This window comes from Lagopus muta, chromosome 6 (genome assembly GCF_023343835.1).
Source record: "Lagopus muta isolate bLagMut1 chromosome 6, bLagMut1 primary, whole genome shotgun sequence".
Taxonomy (NCBI): Eukaryota; Metazoa; Chordata; class Aves; order Galliformes; family Phasianidae; genus Lagopus; species Lagopus muta.
The window spans coordinates 7,296,454-7,313,881 of NC_064438.1; the positions used below are offsets into that span (position 1 = coordinate 7,296,454).

The 17,428-nt window shown below is 37.7% G+C and overlaps 1 protein-coding gene and 1 long non-coding RNA gene across 13 annotated transcripts in view; one reads left to right on the forward strand and one right to left on the reverse strand.

The window, feature by feature from the left end:
* Window positions 1–17,428, forward strand: part of PPFIBP2 (PPFIA binding protein 2) — a 99,715-nt gene that overhangs the window by 70,774 nt on the left and 11,513 nt on the right. For 9 of the 12 annotated variants that reach the window (XM_048948928.1, XM_048948927.1, XM_048948931.1 and 6 more), the window contains 12 exons: window positions 256–447; window positions 2,196–2,288; window positions 4,505–4,613; window positions 5,761–5,793; window positions 7,424–7,485; window positions 10,095–10,170; window positions 11,857–11,963; window positions 12,332–12,396; window positions 12,848–12,908; window positions 14,494–14,535; window positions 15,787–15,949; window positions 17,278–17,310. In XM_048948928.1, coding sequence (XP_048804885.1) covers window positions 256–447; window positions 2,196–2,288; window positions 4,505–4,613; window positions 5,761–5,793; window positions 7,424–7,485; window positions 10,095–10,170; window positions 11,857–11,963; window positions 12,332–12,396; window positions 12,848–12,908; window positions 14,494–14,535; window positions 15,787–15,949; window positions 17,278–17,310 — 1,036 coding nt within the window. The remainder of the gene's footprint in view (window positions 1–255; window positions 448–2,195; window positions 2,289–4,504; window positions 4,614–5,760; window positions 5,794–7,423; window positions 7,486–10,094; window positions 10,171–11,856; window positions 11,964–12,331; window positions 12,397–12,847; window positions 12,909–14,493; window positions 14,536–15,786; window positions 15,950–17,277; window positions 17,311–17,428) is intronic. The other 3 variants (XM_048948930.1, XM_048948934.1, XM_048948929.1) reach the window with 2 other exon arrangements.
* LOC125694994 (uncharacterized) lies at window positions 5,800–17,392 on the reverse strand. Its single transcript, XR_007377770.1, has 3 exons — window positions 17,191–17,392; window positions 10,300–10,418; window positions 5,800–6,761 (listed from the first exon to the last, which is right to left on the reverse strand). It is a non-coding gene; the product is annotated as an uncharacterized LOC125694994 (long non-coding RNA).

Sequence of the window (17,428 nt, forward strand, 5' to 3'; positions counted from 1 at the left end):
CATTAAATTTAATTCACTTGGAAGAAATGAGAAGTCATGTATTGGTCTGGAATATAGATTCCGTTCTATTTAATCTGTCGTTCTATACAAAGCTCATTCTCAGGTTTTACCAGAAAGGGAACACATTGTCTTTTTAGGTTGCCTCTGATATTCCTTCTGTATTAATCTGTGCTGCAGCTGTACCAATACTTTCTTTGCATATTGTCTGCATTTTTATTTCTCACCTGTCTTTTTTTGTTATTCCCATATTTTCAGTCGGTAGTGAACCTGATAAGTGAGCTACAGGAGCAGATGTGTAGACTGCAGCTGGAAATTAATAGTAGAATCCAAGAAAGAAAATCCCAAGATAGGAAATCCAGTGTGACACCTAATGGTCCTCAGTCTAGCCCAACATCAGTGGTAGAGACTGTCAGCCGGAAGAATTGCTCTCAGTGTGATGTACAAGAGGTATACATTAGCAGCAGCCTGTGTATTGCCTCTTCTCTTGCAGAAACTAAATTATGTTAACCAGGGTTATGTTGTGAATTAGTGACATTAATCATTCTGACTCTCATGAGTAGGAGTAAGAGAGAGGTGGTTGTCAAACTTACTAAAACAAAAACAAAAAAACCTAGACACCTTGCCCCCTTATCTTCTACCCAGTCACTAGGACAAATTTGGTCATCATTGCACTCTTATCTACATAAACACAGATATCCATAAGAACCATCACCTCTCTCAGGTTTTATATTATTTGCATCTTATTTGTAGGCCGATGCTACTGGTGTGGTTTTGTTGGTTGGCTTGGTTTTCTCCTTCTCTGCCTTTTTTATTTTTCCCTTCACTGAGATTTGTTTGCTGTGTAGCATGGTTTGATAGTTTGTTAACTTTCCTCACAATAACATCACTCTAACCAGTCCTCTGAATGCTGATCATTATTCATTTCTGCATATCTAAAAGCTTAACGCAGGTATAAAATGCACATTCAGGTAAGTCTATTTGAAGTATATCCTATAAAAACTATCTCCCTGTGCCTGTAACATAGCAGATCTGATGCATTTTTACCGACACTGACATCAGCAGTTATGAGAAAAGCGTTCTTAAATTTACTTTGGAGATCCTAGCTGTTTTTGGTCAAAATCATGCCAGATGTCTAAACAAAAGCTATTGTGCATAAACTGCTTAAAATGAAGGTTGAATGATATTGATCTGGCTTTAAAAGGTCCATTTTTAATATTCACAATGATCATTAGTAAGATAATACTGTGGTTGTGTGATGCATGTAGTATACAAGATTCCAAAACGTGGCTTTGCTTCCGAATTTTTCCGTTCTTCAGTTCATTGGTCTCATCGAAGTTCTATCGAGAATCACAGAATCGTAGAATGGCCTGGGTTGAAAAGGACCACAACAATCATGTAGTTTCAACCCCCCTGCTGTGTGCAGGGTTGCCGACCAACAGACCAGGCTGCCCAGAGCCACATCCAGCCCGGCCTTGAATGCCTCAAGGAATTGAACGTCCACAGCCTCCTTGGGCAACCTGTTCCAGTGCGTCACTGTGTTGTCCTCAAGAGTGAACACTAAGATATGGCTGGTGGAAAGGGAGAAGGGACAATTTGTCAGAGGAATATACAAGAATTTGCTGCAGTTCTGGTCTGCAGCAACTCTGTTTGCCAAGTTGCAATCATCCATGCAGAAAGTAGTATATTGATAGTCATATACACACACTATACGTGTGTGGCATTCAATGCCAAAAAACAAGCATTTTGTAGTCTGAATTGTTTTTCTTGGTAAGTAGCTTAAGTGTTCCTTTGGACTGTCACTTTAATAGAAATAACTCACGTTAGAGCTTCATATGCTTCTGCTTGTTTTCTGAAATGGTGGCAAAAGCAAACAAGTAAAAAACAATAGTTAATGCTGCATGAGACTGTAGCTGTGGGCTCATTTTCTCTGAGGTCAGCTTTCCCCAGGTTAGCTGTCTTCCTTAATAGGACCAAGAAATTTGCTCGTAATTTCTGATAGAGAATTAGAGAAAACTGTTCCTTAGAATAATCTCTCTTTTCAAAATAGTTGTTATCTGGTTAGACGAAACCACCGTTTTTTTATCTGATAGTTCAGTGTTCATTACTACATGGTTAATACATGATCTTTAATTCATAACCATGGAGAATTAATATCTGCCTGAGTAATCTTATATTTACCTGTTTTTCCTTTGCAGGGTTTGCTACAGGAACTCAGACACCTCAAAATTAAAGTGGAAGAACTGGAAAATGAAAGAAATCAGTATGAGTGGAAATTAAAAGCAACTAAAGTAAGGAGAATGCTTAGCACTTACTAATGACAGACTTACTTCAGTTAGAAAGGGATATACGCGCTTCCTGATGATCATCATTTACTTTTGTGACAGTGTCAATGCCTACTATAAAACCGGGTTTCCTTGGTCTGTGTATTAAGTATTTTGGAGAACAGTTTTTGTAGCTTCTTTTTGTGCCTTTTGCTCCCTCCTCCCTGCAGTTTCCAGTCTCCTACACTTTCGTTTTTTTGGTGGTTGTTTTTTTTTGTTTGTTTTGTTTTTTGTGTTTTAAAGGCATTTTGTTCTGGGAAGATACCTGCTTTGTGTAATGGTGACAAGTCTCTGCAGAATATGCTTTCTAGACTGAAGAGACATGCAAAATTGGATGAGTATTGCTTACCATGGAATTTTATTAGAGGTTGTGGATGCCCAGTCCCTAGAGGTGTTCAAGACCAGATTGGATAGGGCCCTCAGCAACCTGGTTTAGTATTAAATAGGGATATTGGCGGCCCTGCCTGTGGCAGAGGGTTGGAGACTCATGATCCTTGATGTCCCTTCCATTCTAGAGGAACTTAATATGACACACTTGACCATTTTTGCCAGTAATTTTTTTTCTGGTTGAACATTCTCATTGTTAAACAGTTACGCTTTAGTTACTTTGAATTTTTAGCCCTTTTTTAGATCCAAGGAACACTTCTGTCATCATGTTACCTTTCATACATGCAGTGCTGTAATCACTGTTTGTATGAATGACTGACTTTTCTGAGTGGCTGTATCGTGGAAGAACATTTTAAATTATTAAACTGAGTTGTGATTGTAATAGCTGAAAGTTTGATCCAGAAATGACACATAGCTGTTTTCTGTATTAACATTTCTTTTGAAAATTCTTAGATGAATATTGATGTTTTGCTCTAATTTTAATTATTATTTATTTATTAAGTTAAAAGCTCTTATATCCATGAAAATGTCTCCTCTGACGTGTCAGCAATGAACAGTCTTGAGGAAAATATTTTGTTAAGCAGCATGTGGTCAGCTGCCAAGACACATGAAGATTAAGGGTAGAAGCAGAGCAAAAATAACAATGAATAGTAGCACTTATTGAGAAGTTACAGAATAGGAAGGGAGAAAAAGAGTACAGGGAAAAAGAGAGGAAGAAGAAAAATAATTGCAGAGATGACAGGAATGAAAAATTTAGAAGAGAAGAGAATAATTAAGAGAACTGTGAGGTCAAATAGACCAGCAGAGGCGTATCCAAATCTGGTATTAAGAGGTCTGCAGCTTTGTCTTTCTGTTGCTTCAGCTTCTTAGATGAGGAATTGGAGTATTTCCATGACTGGATATAAAAAGCACATTAGTCACTGGAAAGTGTAGGAGCCCCTCAGAGATGCAACAAGGCAGATTTCTCTGTTCCACGAGGGACTGCAGGCAGGATTGTGGTGAACTCTTCCTGCCATCCAGCTGCCTCCTTCTTTCTTGGTTTAAAAACAGAAAGTTTGTGTTAGTCCATATTTTAGTCTATATTTTATCCTGTCCAGCTGATATTCGGTGTCTTGCATTTTTCTGCCTTTATTTTAATATTTTGAAAGACTAGTCATACATTAGTGGATTTTAATTATTTTCTTTAAACTAGAAGCAAGTTCTTGATGCTTTTGCTGGTGGAAATGCAATGATTCAGTATAAAGGACTACAGGCTGCTGAAGAAAATCTTAACTTAGTTACTGATGTAGTAAAGGATGCTATTGACAGTTTTTATCATAAACAGAAAAAAGGGATGAGTCACTGTATTTTAAGCTGAAGAATCACTTTTCCCAAGTTATATGAAGTAGTAACTAGAATAAAAAACAATATATGAAAAAAAAATTGCTTTGCTGTCTTACAGTGGTCTTCATGCAAAACTCAGGAGTTGCCCTATCACAGTCAATATTGCATGATCAGCAGTGTAGTATTGAAAGCTTTCTTGTAGTGTTGTATTTTCTTTACATACATGAGTCCTTGAAAATGTTACATGTCTCACAATCCTCTCTTCTCTGAGAGCTGATTGTACTGTAAAATGGAGCTTCTGTGAAAGGAATTGTAGAAGAACACCAGGAAATGCATAAGGTTGTATAGTGTTTATGAAATGCCCCAAACTGCGAAAACAACTTAATTCAAAGTAGTGTTACGTTTAGAAATCTTCTAGAAAAAAATCACAGAGAACGCATAATCATGTTATTCTGAATTTGTTTTACTCTCAGGCTGAGATAGCCCAGCTTCAGGAGCAATTAGCTCTCAAAGATGCAGAAATTGAACGCTTACAATGTCAGCTATCTAGGACCTCATCACATAGCGAAGTTGCAGAAAGAGGTAAGAGGAGGGGAATTCCACTGAAATTTTTTCAACTGGGATTCTATTTATAATTTCAAAGAGTTGTTCTTGTTCAGAAGGAATATATATTTTTGTGTATACCTTCAAAATTACTTTGAGAAATCTTGACAGTTGCCATTTTTTAAGACAAACAGTCTCAATAGTAGCGAGGTATAATGTTGGAATGATTTAACATTCTAAAACATCTGTTAATGTACATCTTTCCTTTGTTCAGGACTGTGTCACAGATTTCTGTGTTAAGTCTGCATACTTGATAGAGGTGAATAACAGATTGATCAGTTTGCTTACCCTTTGGTCACAACCAGTGATGCCACAGTCTTCCTACAGCTTCTGTCAGTTGTGAGCTTTATGACGTTAGTGAACTTTTTCATCCACAATACTGACTCTTAGTGCAGGATTATCTGTGTGCAGGTTTACCATGGTGTATCAGATAGCTGCACTAAATTCTTTGTGGATGTCACCTACTGTTTACAAATAGTGCCTTTATTTGAGACTTCAGGAGGTTTGTGCTCCCTCATTCTTAGTGCTCACTTGACTGTTGTTTATTCGAAAGCAGTGACAGTCCTGTTCTGTGAAACCTTAGCATGTGCTGATTTTATTCATTTGCAGAGTTTGTGCATGTGAAATACTGCATGTCTAACTAGATATTACTTTCTCTAACAACACTGTATTATGGGCAGACTCTCCTACTAATAGAATGTTGTATTTTCTATGAGGTTCTCAAGTTGTGATATTTCAAGGGACAGGTAGCTGTATGCCAACAAGTTGAGAGCTCAGCAACTTTCAGCTTCTAGCAGTGTGTCTTGCCCAGTTCACACTGAAGATAGGTGCAATTCAGCTTGAATCCAGTGGGAGAAGAGTCTGTACAGATTCTTCATGCTACCTTAAGGAAAACACTTAGACTATATTTGAAAAGAGACAGTATGCAGCAGTAATAATGCTTTTGAAAAAAATTGCAACAATTCATCAGATTTTCAGGAGTCTTCTCAAATAAAGTAGAAAAATAATGTTCTTTCTAGTATACTAGAATGTGTATTCTCATTAAAATGCAAACCTTATCTAATCTGTGCTTTTTCTATATATTTTTCTATATATTTTATTTGACTCCCACCATTTACCACCATAGAGGAAGTTTATAAGAGAAGGCTAAAAAAAAACCGTAAGCCTTGCAATTCACTTGTGGCTTTTTCTTACTGTTCCTTCCACACAAATTGTAACTCAAATGCATTCTGCAGCAGTAATTCAATGTCTGTTTAGATTTGACAGTCTAATTCTAATATACATGAGAAATTGCTTTTATTGCTTGCTGCAAGCAGACAGCTACTTACCCTGTTCAGTAAGATTTCACTTCAGAAAATAAATCAAAAGCTCACTAATCAGATGGCTGGGGACTTCAAACTGACATTGTCAAGGTTAACAGAGCCAACACTTCACCTTTACCTCTTTTTATAATACCTGAGAAGATGGCTTCAGTTGAAAGCCTTTTTCCTCAAAGGAAAGCATTTGAGTTTGTTTGTTTTTAATCAGAGCAGTAAATTAAAATAAAAATAAAAATCAGTCTGAATAAAAATCTGTTTCCATACTTGGTATTCTTATAAATATATTCTAAGTAAAGTTTGCTTTGTGTGCTTAACAATACCTCAACACCAGCTCTTTTTGAAATCTATGTTATGAGCTGAAATGAGCAGCACTGTGATTTGTAACGGCTTCTTAAACATTTTCCAATTGCTTGCCCACTGTCTGCTGGCTTCAGTTTTTGATTTGGCTGTGTCTGAGCATGCCTTGTGTTGTTAAGTGTTCTTTTTTGAAAGAGAAATGTTTGCGAAGTTCCTTTACGTGTTTTAAAATGTAATCATTACAAAGTGCCTATTTCTCAGAATCACTACCAGAGAAAACAATTACAGTTCTTGAAAATGATTGATTACGTTTTATACCAACATTTAGTTGTACAACATTTTAAACTGTTTTTTTACGCTGTTGACTCCTTCCTCACTCTGACTTCATGCCTTCCACATCTGTTTTTCATAGTGCTCTGTGAAACAAATGGGTCTGTTCTAATGTCAACGCAGTTCTGTCTCCATCATATATACTTGTTTCAAAGCAGGTTGGAACTGATACGAATATTATCTAAAGAAAAAACAAAGGATGTGGTTCAGCAAAGTTGGGATGATGTCATTAAGTACCTTGTCAGTTTTCAGAAAGTTTGTTTTCAGTCACTGAGTACAACATTTTTAATAACCTCTGAATCTGTATTGTACTGCTATCTTGTGTAAGGCAATTATGTATTACTTCTTGATGCAGACATTAACTCAGTTATTTACACTGAGACATTTTCAGAAAAAATATTTACAAATTTTCCTTATTAGAGAATATGAAAATAATTATTGCTATTTTTCAAGTCTCAAAGAAGGATCTTGAATGTCTCATAAACTGGATAATATTTTTCTGACATGGAATATAATTAATTTTCAGCCATGTTGACTTTTATTTCCATAAATACAGACCAGCAAACACCCTCTCATTTTTGCAAAATAAGTTTCATTGTTTCTTTTTTTTCCTCTTACGGGAATTTGGGAATATGAAATCTTCCCAAGCATTGTGTAGACTGTTACAAGCAAACCCAGCATGTTCATATTCTGTGGTGCTTTAAATAGTTCAGCTTTTCAAAAGCTTTAAATTAAAAGTAATTTACATAGTTTGGGTTACTTGTAAGAACATAAGAGAGAGTATTGCAAAATAGATACCATTTAGATTAAATATAGAAAGAATTTTTCTGATCACATTTTTAGATCAAGAAGTACAACGGTTGAAGATAGGAATGGAATCATTATTGGCTGCAAATGAAGAAAAGGTGAGGAAATAATCCTCTTTCTATGTAACAAAGCTGAAATTATAATTTTGAATCTCTGTAAAGATCTGAATAACTTGCTTTCCTTAATTATGATAGTGCCCTGGTTTTTGGATTATCCCATGAGACTGTGCCAGAAGGTTGATTTTTAATAGTAAGCATGGCTGACCTTGCTAACTTGTCACAGAACTTGTTAGGTACATGGGATTCCTGAGAAGAGCAGAAAGCAAAGCAAAACCTGTAATGAGCAAAATCTCTTGTTTTCTGCTAGAGCGAAAAAGGCTCTAAGGTTTGCTTATCTCACAGAATCACAGAATTGTAGGGGTTGGAAGGGATCATTGAGACCAACCCCTCTGCCAAAGCAGGTTCCCTACACCAGGTCGCACAGGTAGCTCTTAGTCTTTCAAACTTGATCTGAACTGCAATGGTATGCCCAGATCAGATTATGATATAAAAAGGAAGTAAAATCTTTTAATAAAATGTGGCCATGTTTAAAATAAGGACGAGTTTAAAAGCAAACAAAACAAAAAAAGAAGTGTGAGGAGTAATAAAAAACTAGGGGATGCAAAATTAAACCCACTGCAATAGCAAATATGGCTTTGGTCTCTCTAACCTCTATGCTGTTACTCTATTAATTGGGCAACTCAAGTGCAAAACCTTCAGGTACCACTGACTTTATTACATAAAATGTTCTTTATTTTTGTAGTACTTTTTCCCTGCTTAAATTGACAAAATTTTAATTCTTGTTTTATGATAACAAATCACGTAATAAGCTTTTTCTTTGATGGTGACACCTTCATATATAATGAAGGTGTAATCACAGAATCACAGAATCACAAGGTTGGAAACGACCTGCAAGATCATCCAGTCCAACCACCCTCCCATTCCTATTAGTACCACAAGCACTAAACCATCTCTCGTAGCTCCTCATCCAGGCGCCTCTTGAACACTGCCAGGGATGGCGACTCCACCACCTCCCTGGGCAGCCATTCCAGTGCCTGACCACCCTCTGAGAGAAAAAGTTTCTCCTAATATCCAACCTAAACCTCCTCTGGTATAACTTCTTGCCATTTCCTCGGGTCCTACTATTTGCCTGGGAGAAGAGGCCAGACCCTTTTGCACCACAACCTCCCTTCAGGAAGTTGTAGAGTGCAATGAGGTCTCCCCTGAGCCTCCTCTTCTCCAGACTGAACAATCCCAGCTCCCTCAGCAGCTCCTCATAAGACTTGTGCTCCAGACCCCTCACCAGTTTCGTTGCCCTTCTCTGGACATGCTCCAGGGCCTCAATGTCTTTCTTGTAGTGAGGGGCCCAAAACTGAACACAGTACTCGAGGTGCGGCCTCACCAGTGCTGAGTACAGGGGGATGATCACCTCCCTGCTCCTGCTGGCCACACTATTTCTAATGCAGGCCAGGATGCCGTTGGTCCTCTTGGCCACCTGGGCACACTGTTGGCTCATGTTCAGCCGAGCATCAACCAACACCCCAAGGTCCCTTTCCTCTTCACAATCATCCAACCACTCATCCCCAAGCCTGTAACGCTGCCTGGGGTTGTTGTGGCCAAAGTGCAGAACCCGACACTTGGCCTTGTTAAACCTCATCCCATTCATCTCAGCCCAGCGATCCAGCTTACCTAGATCCCTCTGCAGGGCCTCCCTGCCCTCAGGCAGATCGACACAACCTCCCAACTTGGTGTCATCTGCAAACTTACTCAGGGTACACTCAATCCCTTCATCTAAGTCATCAATGAAGATATTAAACAGGATGGGCCCCAGCACCGACCCCTGGGGGACACCACTTGTAACAGGTCTCCAGCTGGACTTCACTCCATTGACCACCACCCATTGAGCACGGCCCTCCAGCCAGTTCCTTATCCAACGGAGTGTAAAACTGTCCAAGCCATGGGCAGCCAGTTTCCGCAGAAGGATACTGTGTGAGACCATGTCAAAGGCTTTGCTGAAGTCTAGGTAGACTACATCAACTGCCTTTCCCTCATCTACCAGTCTGGTCACCCAGTCGTAGAAGGAGATGAGGTTGGTCAAACACAACCTGCCTTTCATGAACCCATGCTGGCTGGGCCTGATCCCGTGGACAAGCTGTGTGATCTCTCCCAGGAGGATTTGTTCCATGACCTTCCCTGGCACTGATGTCAGGCTGACAGGCCTGTAGTAAATGGGGGATCTGACAGAGCAATGTTAATTCTGGAGAGCATCGGTGAGACAGTATCTAGTATCTCAAGCACTAAAAAAGCTAGAACTTACATCTAGAAAATAAGATGTAGCATCATTGCTTTGCAAAATTGTTCCAAGTTTGTATAAGATTTTAACATTTGAAGGGAACATAAGGTGGTGTTTTTATGAGCTAATACCTGGATATACTCACAGGGAAACAAAGGTCATTTATTTGGATAACGTAGTGTTTAAATTAGTTGTCAGATGGTTTACCCACAGCCTCATAAATATTCAGTGCAGAGCTATTACGCTCAATAATGTTGCAAAATAAAGTATTCTTCCTAAAGGGAGTATCTCTCAACAGCTTTTTCAATAACTCTAAGAATGGTTTCTTGTGTTGATTATGGCAGAAAATATGCATTTTATTTAATGCTATTCACAGGACCGGCGAATAGAGGAGTTAACGCTACTGCTAAGCCAGTACAGGAGGGTCAAGGAGATAATGATTGCAGCTCAAGGTAAAATGTCTTGTGAATAATTTCCTGGTTCTGAGTGTTTTAAAAACTGCATCCACTATGACTACTATTTGTTGGCTTTAGTATATACATGAATAATTCTACATAGTTCATATAGTTCATTATCCATACCTTTGTATCGTGTTGGAGTGCTGTAAGAGTAGAGGGAGCGACAGTATTGCTTGAGCAGGCTTGTGTGTTTTTGTCTCTAGCTGGTAGATGTTGCCTTCCTGGTTTTTAGCCTGTGTTCACTGCAAAAAAAAATAAACAAATAAATAAATAAATAAAAATCAAGGCTATTTGAGGATTTAGTTACAACATTAATATTCAGAGAAACTGAATTCCGTAGGACTTTGCCTAAATTTTGTTCTACATCAGTTACTAGTAATTTCCTTCTTGGGCCTAATTTTGCTGCTATTTATGTTTATCATTCAGAATCATAGAATATAAAAGAATGATGGTTGATGCTCTGCTCTGGTTGTTTAGCTGTGTGCACTGCTCATCTGTCAGGTCTGAAGTTCTGCAGTTCTACTCATTATGTGTCAAGGCAATCCACAGTCAGCACTGCTTTCCTTAAAATACTTTTCTATACACCTCAATGGGGCAACGGGCTTTGACTGCAGAACACCTACATCCATATAATGAAGGGCTGTAGATGTTGCATGAGAAGGAATTATAGAAGAAAGGGTGAAGAAGACGGAGCAGAATGCTTGTGCTGACAAATAATTTGTTGACACACACAAACAATTAGGATAGTTCAATCAAGTTAGCTAAAGGCACAAGTTTAAAGTAGTCTTGCTAGATTGCATTATATCCCCTTCTGGAATCTGTTACTCAAAATTAAAATGACACTTTAATAATCTCCTGCAGATGAATTAAAGTATACAGATAGGCCTTACGTTTGCATGATGCTTTATTTCTATGACCATTAGGTAACAAATAGCAAGTTCTTACAGTGTAAAGTGAAACCAGGAGACCTTAGCAGATGATGAACTTTTAATGGCATCCGATATTGAGATTTCTACACTACCATTCAGTTCAGGAATGGCAGCAGTGATTAGCCACCAGCCATCCATCTGGGAGTACTTTTCCCTTCGTGTCATGCTTTTTATACTTGTGTTCATCACAAGGAATCTGTTATAAGGATGCTTTTCTTCTTTGTACATGACATACTGCTAAAAAGAGCTGCAATTAATACCTTAAGTTTTGCTGCCCTTTCCCTCCTCTTACATTTGACAAGAATAAAAACCTTGTTTCACTCCAAGATACGCAGATAAAAAAAACGTTTACATGTTTATCCTCAAACTGAGAATAGGACACTGCTTTATGATACATCTGACATCTAACATAATTCCTATAAAGTGACATAGTGTGAGAAAGAAAATGGTACCAACTTGATCTTGCCTCAGAACACCAAACTGTGAGTTAGCGTGGTTCACAATCAGCTCACGTATTCTGAGCAGAGCACAACAGATGACCGTGTTATATTTGTTGCTCAAATACAAATCACCTTGCTTACAAGTCAGAGCCCTAAGGAGGCATGTAGAGTGAAGTGGCTGAGGTCGAACTGTATGCATCAGATGAAGTCAAAAAGTGGAATTTAGAAACTAGTATTTAGATAGCCTAAATACAGTCCCAAATGTTGTATTTTTACCTGTTTATCTCCATTTCTGCTTTTAATGCTTGCAGGCTCTTCGGACAGAATTGTCGCTGGTGGCAGTGAAGAAGAACTTGAGGCAACTTTAAGGAAGTTGAATGTTTTGAATAATCCTCAAGGAGAAGTGTTTAAAGCAGAGGTACTTAGTAAAGATGTCTTAGAAGCAGGTTCTGCTGTAAATTCAAGTTGTTTGTCTTGGTCTCTGTTGTAGCAGAGGTAATGCAGACACGGGTTTGGATGTTGCTAAATTTTTGTGCCTGCTGGTAATCTTTAGAATTTGATGGAATCTCTAAAGGCCATCTGGTCCAACTCCCTTGCAGTGAACAGGGGCACCCACTGCTACGTGGAGTCGCTCAGAGTCCCATCCAGCATGGCCTTGAGTGTCTCCAGGGACGGACGGGGCTTACACCACAGCTTTGGGCAACCTGTGGCAGTGCCTCACCACCCTCACTGTAGGTTCAGATGAAGACACCAGAGTTACAGGCATGATACTTCTATTTTGCATAGGCCTCTGCAGGAGAATTGTCACCAGCTTTGCTATCTCCAGTGACGCACAAAACTACGGAAATCAGGCAAGGCTATTCTTACTTTTTGTGCAGGTTGTCTGAAGTCTACATTATTTAATCTGTTTAAATGTTGCATCTAGTCCTCTCTGCTCTTCAACAACTTTTTTCCTTCCATTTTAAAAATCTTCTTAAAAGCCCTTAATGTTGCATGGTGTTTGCAGAGCTTTATTAACATCTACTTTTGCTCCAGAGCTTCTAAAAAGTAATTTATGGTTTGAACTTGGTCACTGTACTTGTTGCCTTTCATTGTTGACTAAAAGTCCTTTTCACGTTTCTGACTTCATCTATGTCAGCACTATGTTTTAAACCCAGTACTATGAGTTTTAGAGTACAAACAAATCTATTTATGAATTATCTGTTAGACAAAGAAATTGTGATATACAACAACTGTCATGAGAAAGTTGTGATGTAAACATATTATATTTATTGTGGTCTTTTTGCCTCTTATTATTTTAAGGGTTCCACAGAAAAAAAAGTCAAGTAGCTTAGAAGACTTGCAGAGTGAATCCCTGGAAAAGGTTGGTTTATTTGTACTCAGAATTTCTATGATAAAAGTATTTAAGAGAAGTATAACTATAATGATAATGAGGAGCCATTCTGTTGAACTGTATAACATTTTGTTTAAGAAAGGTGTTTTTAAGATAATTTTGATTTCCTGTTTGCTAAAATGTTAAGCCAACAGAACTTGAAAGCAATCAAAAAGTATTGAGAATGGGCATGCATTTTCACATAGGATTTCTTTTTGAGTGTTTGCACATAACTATGAGTGTTACTCCCTAACTTTGACTTCTGATATAAATGGCATTATTGAAGATGGCAGCAATGCTGTTTTCATTAAAAACAGGAGCACTGTTGTTAATTCTATGGCTTAATTCCAGAATTAAGACTTCACAATTTACAAAATCTCCTTATGCTATGGTCCAGAGGTTTTATTTTTTGTTGTGTACACTGAAGCTTTTTCTACACATAAGATCTGTGAAACTATTATTGACATTTTCTGCACCAAAATTAGGCTTAACATGAATTATGCATACTTAGTAATGCCATTTAAAAAGGATAATAACCACATTCCCTAGTAATGATTGTTTTCCTACTTCAAATTTCATTAAGTTTGTTCTTAAATGTCTAAAAATGATAATCACCAAATAAAATGTTTGAAATTTATGTTGCATTCATTTGAGTGTGGTCGCACACAGGACCGACTGAATGACAACTAACACTTTACTCCATGTGGAATTTATGAAGGTCTGCTTTCTTTTCATAACTTTTAAATTATTTTTGTCTTAAGTTGAAAAACCTTTGTCTTTATGATAAGATCAGGCTGAAATCAAAGATATGGCACAACCATAGCCAGTGAGCCCCATGTTTATCAGGGCATTTAAATTATGTGCCCTCATTTAGGTACAAGGCTTCTTAGTGAAACAGACCTCCCTATGCACATAAGTGATTGACTAAATATGAATTAGTCACAACTTAGCCAAAACAAAGATTATTTTGCTGACTCAGCACCAGAATTTGCTCCTTTCACTGAGTCCAGTGGAACTTGTGCTAACGACACCATTTCTGGAGTTGTTTTTTGTACAAGATTCAAATTTTGATTACATCCAGCAGTAAGATGAAACATTCTGGTGATTCTGACCTCCCCATGCTGTTTTGTTTGTTTTTTTTTTTTATCACCTCATTTTTACCACAGCTCTTTTTCTATAGTTTCAGCTGGATACATACAGCATTGCCTATGGTCTCTTACGTCAGTCACTTTCACATTGTTTTAAGTGTTATGTGAATGTCACATTCCCAGCTCAATGCAAGTCCAATGGAAACCCTCCCAACGGAATGGAAACTAGTTGAATTACTGAAATCCTTTTAATAGCAGAACGTAAACTGGGCACAAATTTTGTAATCTTTTGAACCTATGCTTTTAATATTAAATACATAATGAAAATGAGGAGATATCAGACCTTGTAACATATTGTCATAGTATTAAATAGCATCACTATAGTAATCAAGCTACAGTTGATGTTTTGTGTATGTATATTAATACTAACATTTGTCTGTTGCTTTTTTCCATAAAACTTTGAAATTACTCTCCCTGCAACTCCATAGTATGTAGATGGAAAACCAGTACAGCCTGTTGTAGAACAAGAGGTATATTAACTGTAAACTCTTAACATTTATCTGCTGTGATGTCGTGGCTGTGTTTTCACTTCATTTTCCCTTTTAAAATGTTTGTAAAGTCCAGCTACCTGACAAAATTTGAAAGTGGGGGTAAGGATTGAAGAGTTGTTTGGTTTTTGGTAGTGGGGTTTTTTTTTTTTCTTTGTTCTGTGTGATGGTGGTGGTGTTTTTTATTCAACCAAGCTTTTTGGGTATCTAAGGTTGGAAGTCAGTCAGCTTCAGGAAACACAGTGCTAATCTTTGATAAAAGTAGTATGAAGTTTCTCTAGTCATGTAATCTTTGGTACAAGCTGGGACAGTTGTGAAACTGCAGTTGGCAAAACAGGAGCAGGGGTCAGACACGCAGTCCCTGAAACTGAGGAATCTGCTCTGTGATTATAGAATCACTGAAATCACTTCTGGCCTTGAAACAAGAATGGATACACCAGTAATTATGTATTATCCTGTCCCAGACAAGTTTGATCGAGGTGGTCCAAAACAATTAAATGACGTTACTAAATAGGGGAATACTAAATGTTTTTGTGCTGCTTTCAAATCACACGTTGAATGTACACCTCTACCATAATTGGAGGTGCAGGCTCATTTCTTTTCCAGAAAAAAAAACTCTCTATTCCTGTAACTTAGCTTACAAAAGTTAAATTTCTGTATCCTGAATTCATTGTTGATTCTTTGTATGTCATTAATACTGATGGGCAAAACGTCTGACCAAATTTGAGTTATCAAAATGCCTTTGGCTTAAACTGAGACACATCTGTAAGACCAAAACACAGGCAGTTGGGTGAAGTGTAAAGGAAAAATGTGACAGCAAAGAATGGGCTGGGAAATGACTAAATGCATTTATGCTGCTATCAAAGTTGGCCTTGGAAGGACTGAATTGTTATGTGGTGTCAGGGTCCTGAAGGAAGCGGAGGTGGCTAGAAAAATATTTATGAGGAAACTAGGAAATATTCAGTATATATTATTGTTTAATATAATTTACAGTCTGGGTGAAGGGGAAAAGAAGGGAAGAGAAGGCTGGCCCTTACCTAGAACTTCTTGGCAGCTGATTATTAGATTTAAATTGAATATCTGTAAAAAGGACCATGAAGGGTGGTGGTGTCATTTAGAACTGTAAACTGCAAAATACTTTTTCTAAACCTTTAAATTATTGTGTGCCAGACTGTAAATGCAATGAGTGATTTTTTTTATTTTTTTTCTCCTCTTAAAAAACCAAATCTGCAGAGTAAGCCACTTGTGAAAGGCAGCAAATATCAAACTTTGCCAGGAAAACTTCCTCGACCCATGCAGAATGGAGACCAGGGGACATATAATGAGTCAAATTCACCTGACACGAATGACACTGAGTACAACAGCATCCTGGGCCTGAGTATGTATCCGTATCTGAGTATGTATCCGTGCCTCTCAGAGGCAGCGTGGGGGTTATGGAAGAGGCAAAAAAGCAAACCAACAAGGGGAAATAGCACACTGTGTAACCTGCTGTGTTACATGAATGGACTGAGCTGTTCAGATGATTCAGTGAGGAAAGCTCTGCTCCTTTAACAATACAGAAGTATTTTAGATAAGTTTGCTAGAGAATAAAGGCTGGATTTACTTTAGAGCATTTGTTTTTCTTTTTGCACCAGATGTTATAATTTGCAAATACCAGTGGCAGTGTAATGAAGAGACTTTTTGTTGGTTTAGTGTTTTTTTTTTGGAAGGCAGTGTTCTTAAAAGCCAAAAAATCTATTACTGAAAATTAGAATTTTTGGTGATCCAAACATATTCATATTAGGAATAAGGTGCTCTTTTTTGTCTACTTGCAGTGATCGTGAGCTCATTGATGCTGTCTTAAAAAACAAGGAAACAAAATCGCACATTTATGCTAGACTGTATGTTAAAAAAGAAAAGTCTCCCAGTTCCCATCTCGCTACATTTTAATGTGTGACATTTTACAGTATAACCAACAGTAATGTACACATTTCAGGGAAAAATCTGTTTTGTTTTAATTGTTGTGGGGTCACAGTTGTTTGCTGGTTTGTGGATTTTTTTGGTGGTGGTTTTTTCATTTGTTTGGTAAGGCCACATGGTCCTAAGACCACTAAGTAGCATAGCTTAAAGACTTCAATAGATTGCTGGTGGATTGTTTTGTTGGTTTTTGTTGTTTTCTTTTTTTTTTTTTGTAGTTTTTCTGTGATCACAACGTTGTAGATCCTCATTAATAGTCAGCAGATAATTTATTGGCCATGCTATTAGGTCTTTTACATGCAGGATCAAAGGATGGGAATCTTGTAAAGCAGAATGTTATTCTAGAAACAAGCAATGAGTTCTTAAAAGCACTGAATTACCAGAGTCTGGTTTGTTTCTTCCACATGCAGTAAACTTATTATACCTCCAGTTCTGTATTTCACAGAAATTTGATGTGGTTTTAGACATTGCTTTATTTCAGTAGTATATGCTTGATGTGTTACAGTTGCCAAAGAATTGATGAAATATAAATGATCATTCCTATCTCTTTGACTGGTCCAGGATTCCTGGGGCTTGTGCACACCAATGCACAATCCCTTTGATGTCAAGCATAACAGCTTCTTTTCTTTTTGTTTCTGCTTTTAATAGCTTACCACTTACTCTAGCTTACTACTAGCTTACCACTTTGCTCTTCTGTAACTTTATTTTGCTGGTGATTTATATCTTCTTTGCTTCTTCATCTGACTTTCTGCTTCTTGGGACTGGAAGATCGCATCAGGAGTGTCAGTGCACCCGTGCTAGGTATCGTATCCAAACAAGATGCAACCTTTAACGTGAATTTTGCTGCTTATTTTTTCCTTTCCTTTTTCCCTCCCTTCGTCTTCTCTGTAAAATACTGACACTGAGTGGGCAATCCAGA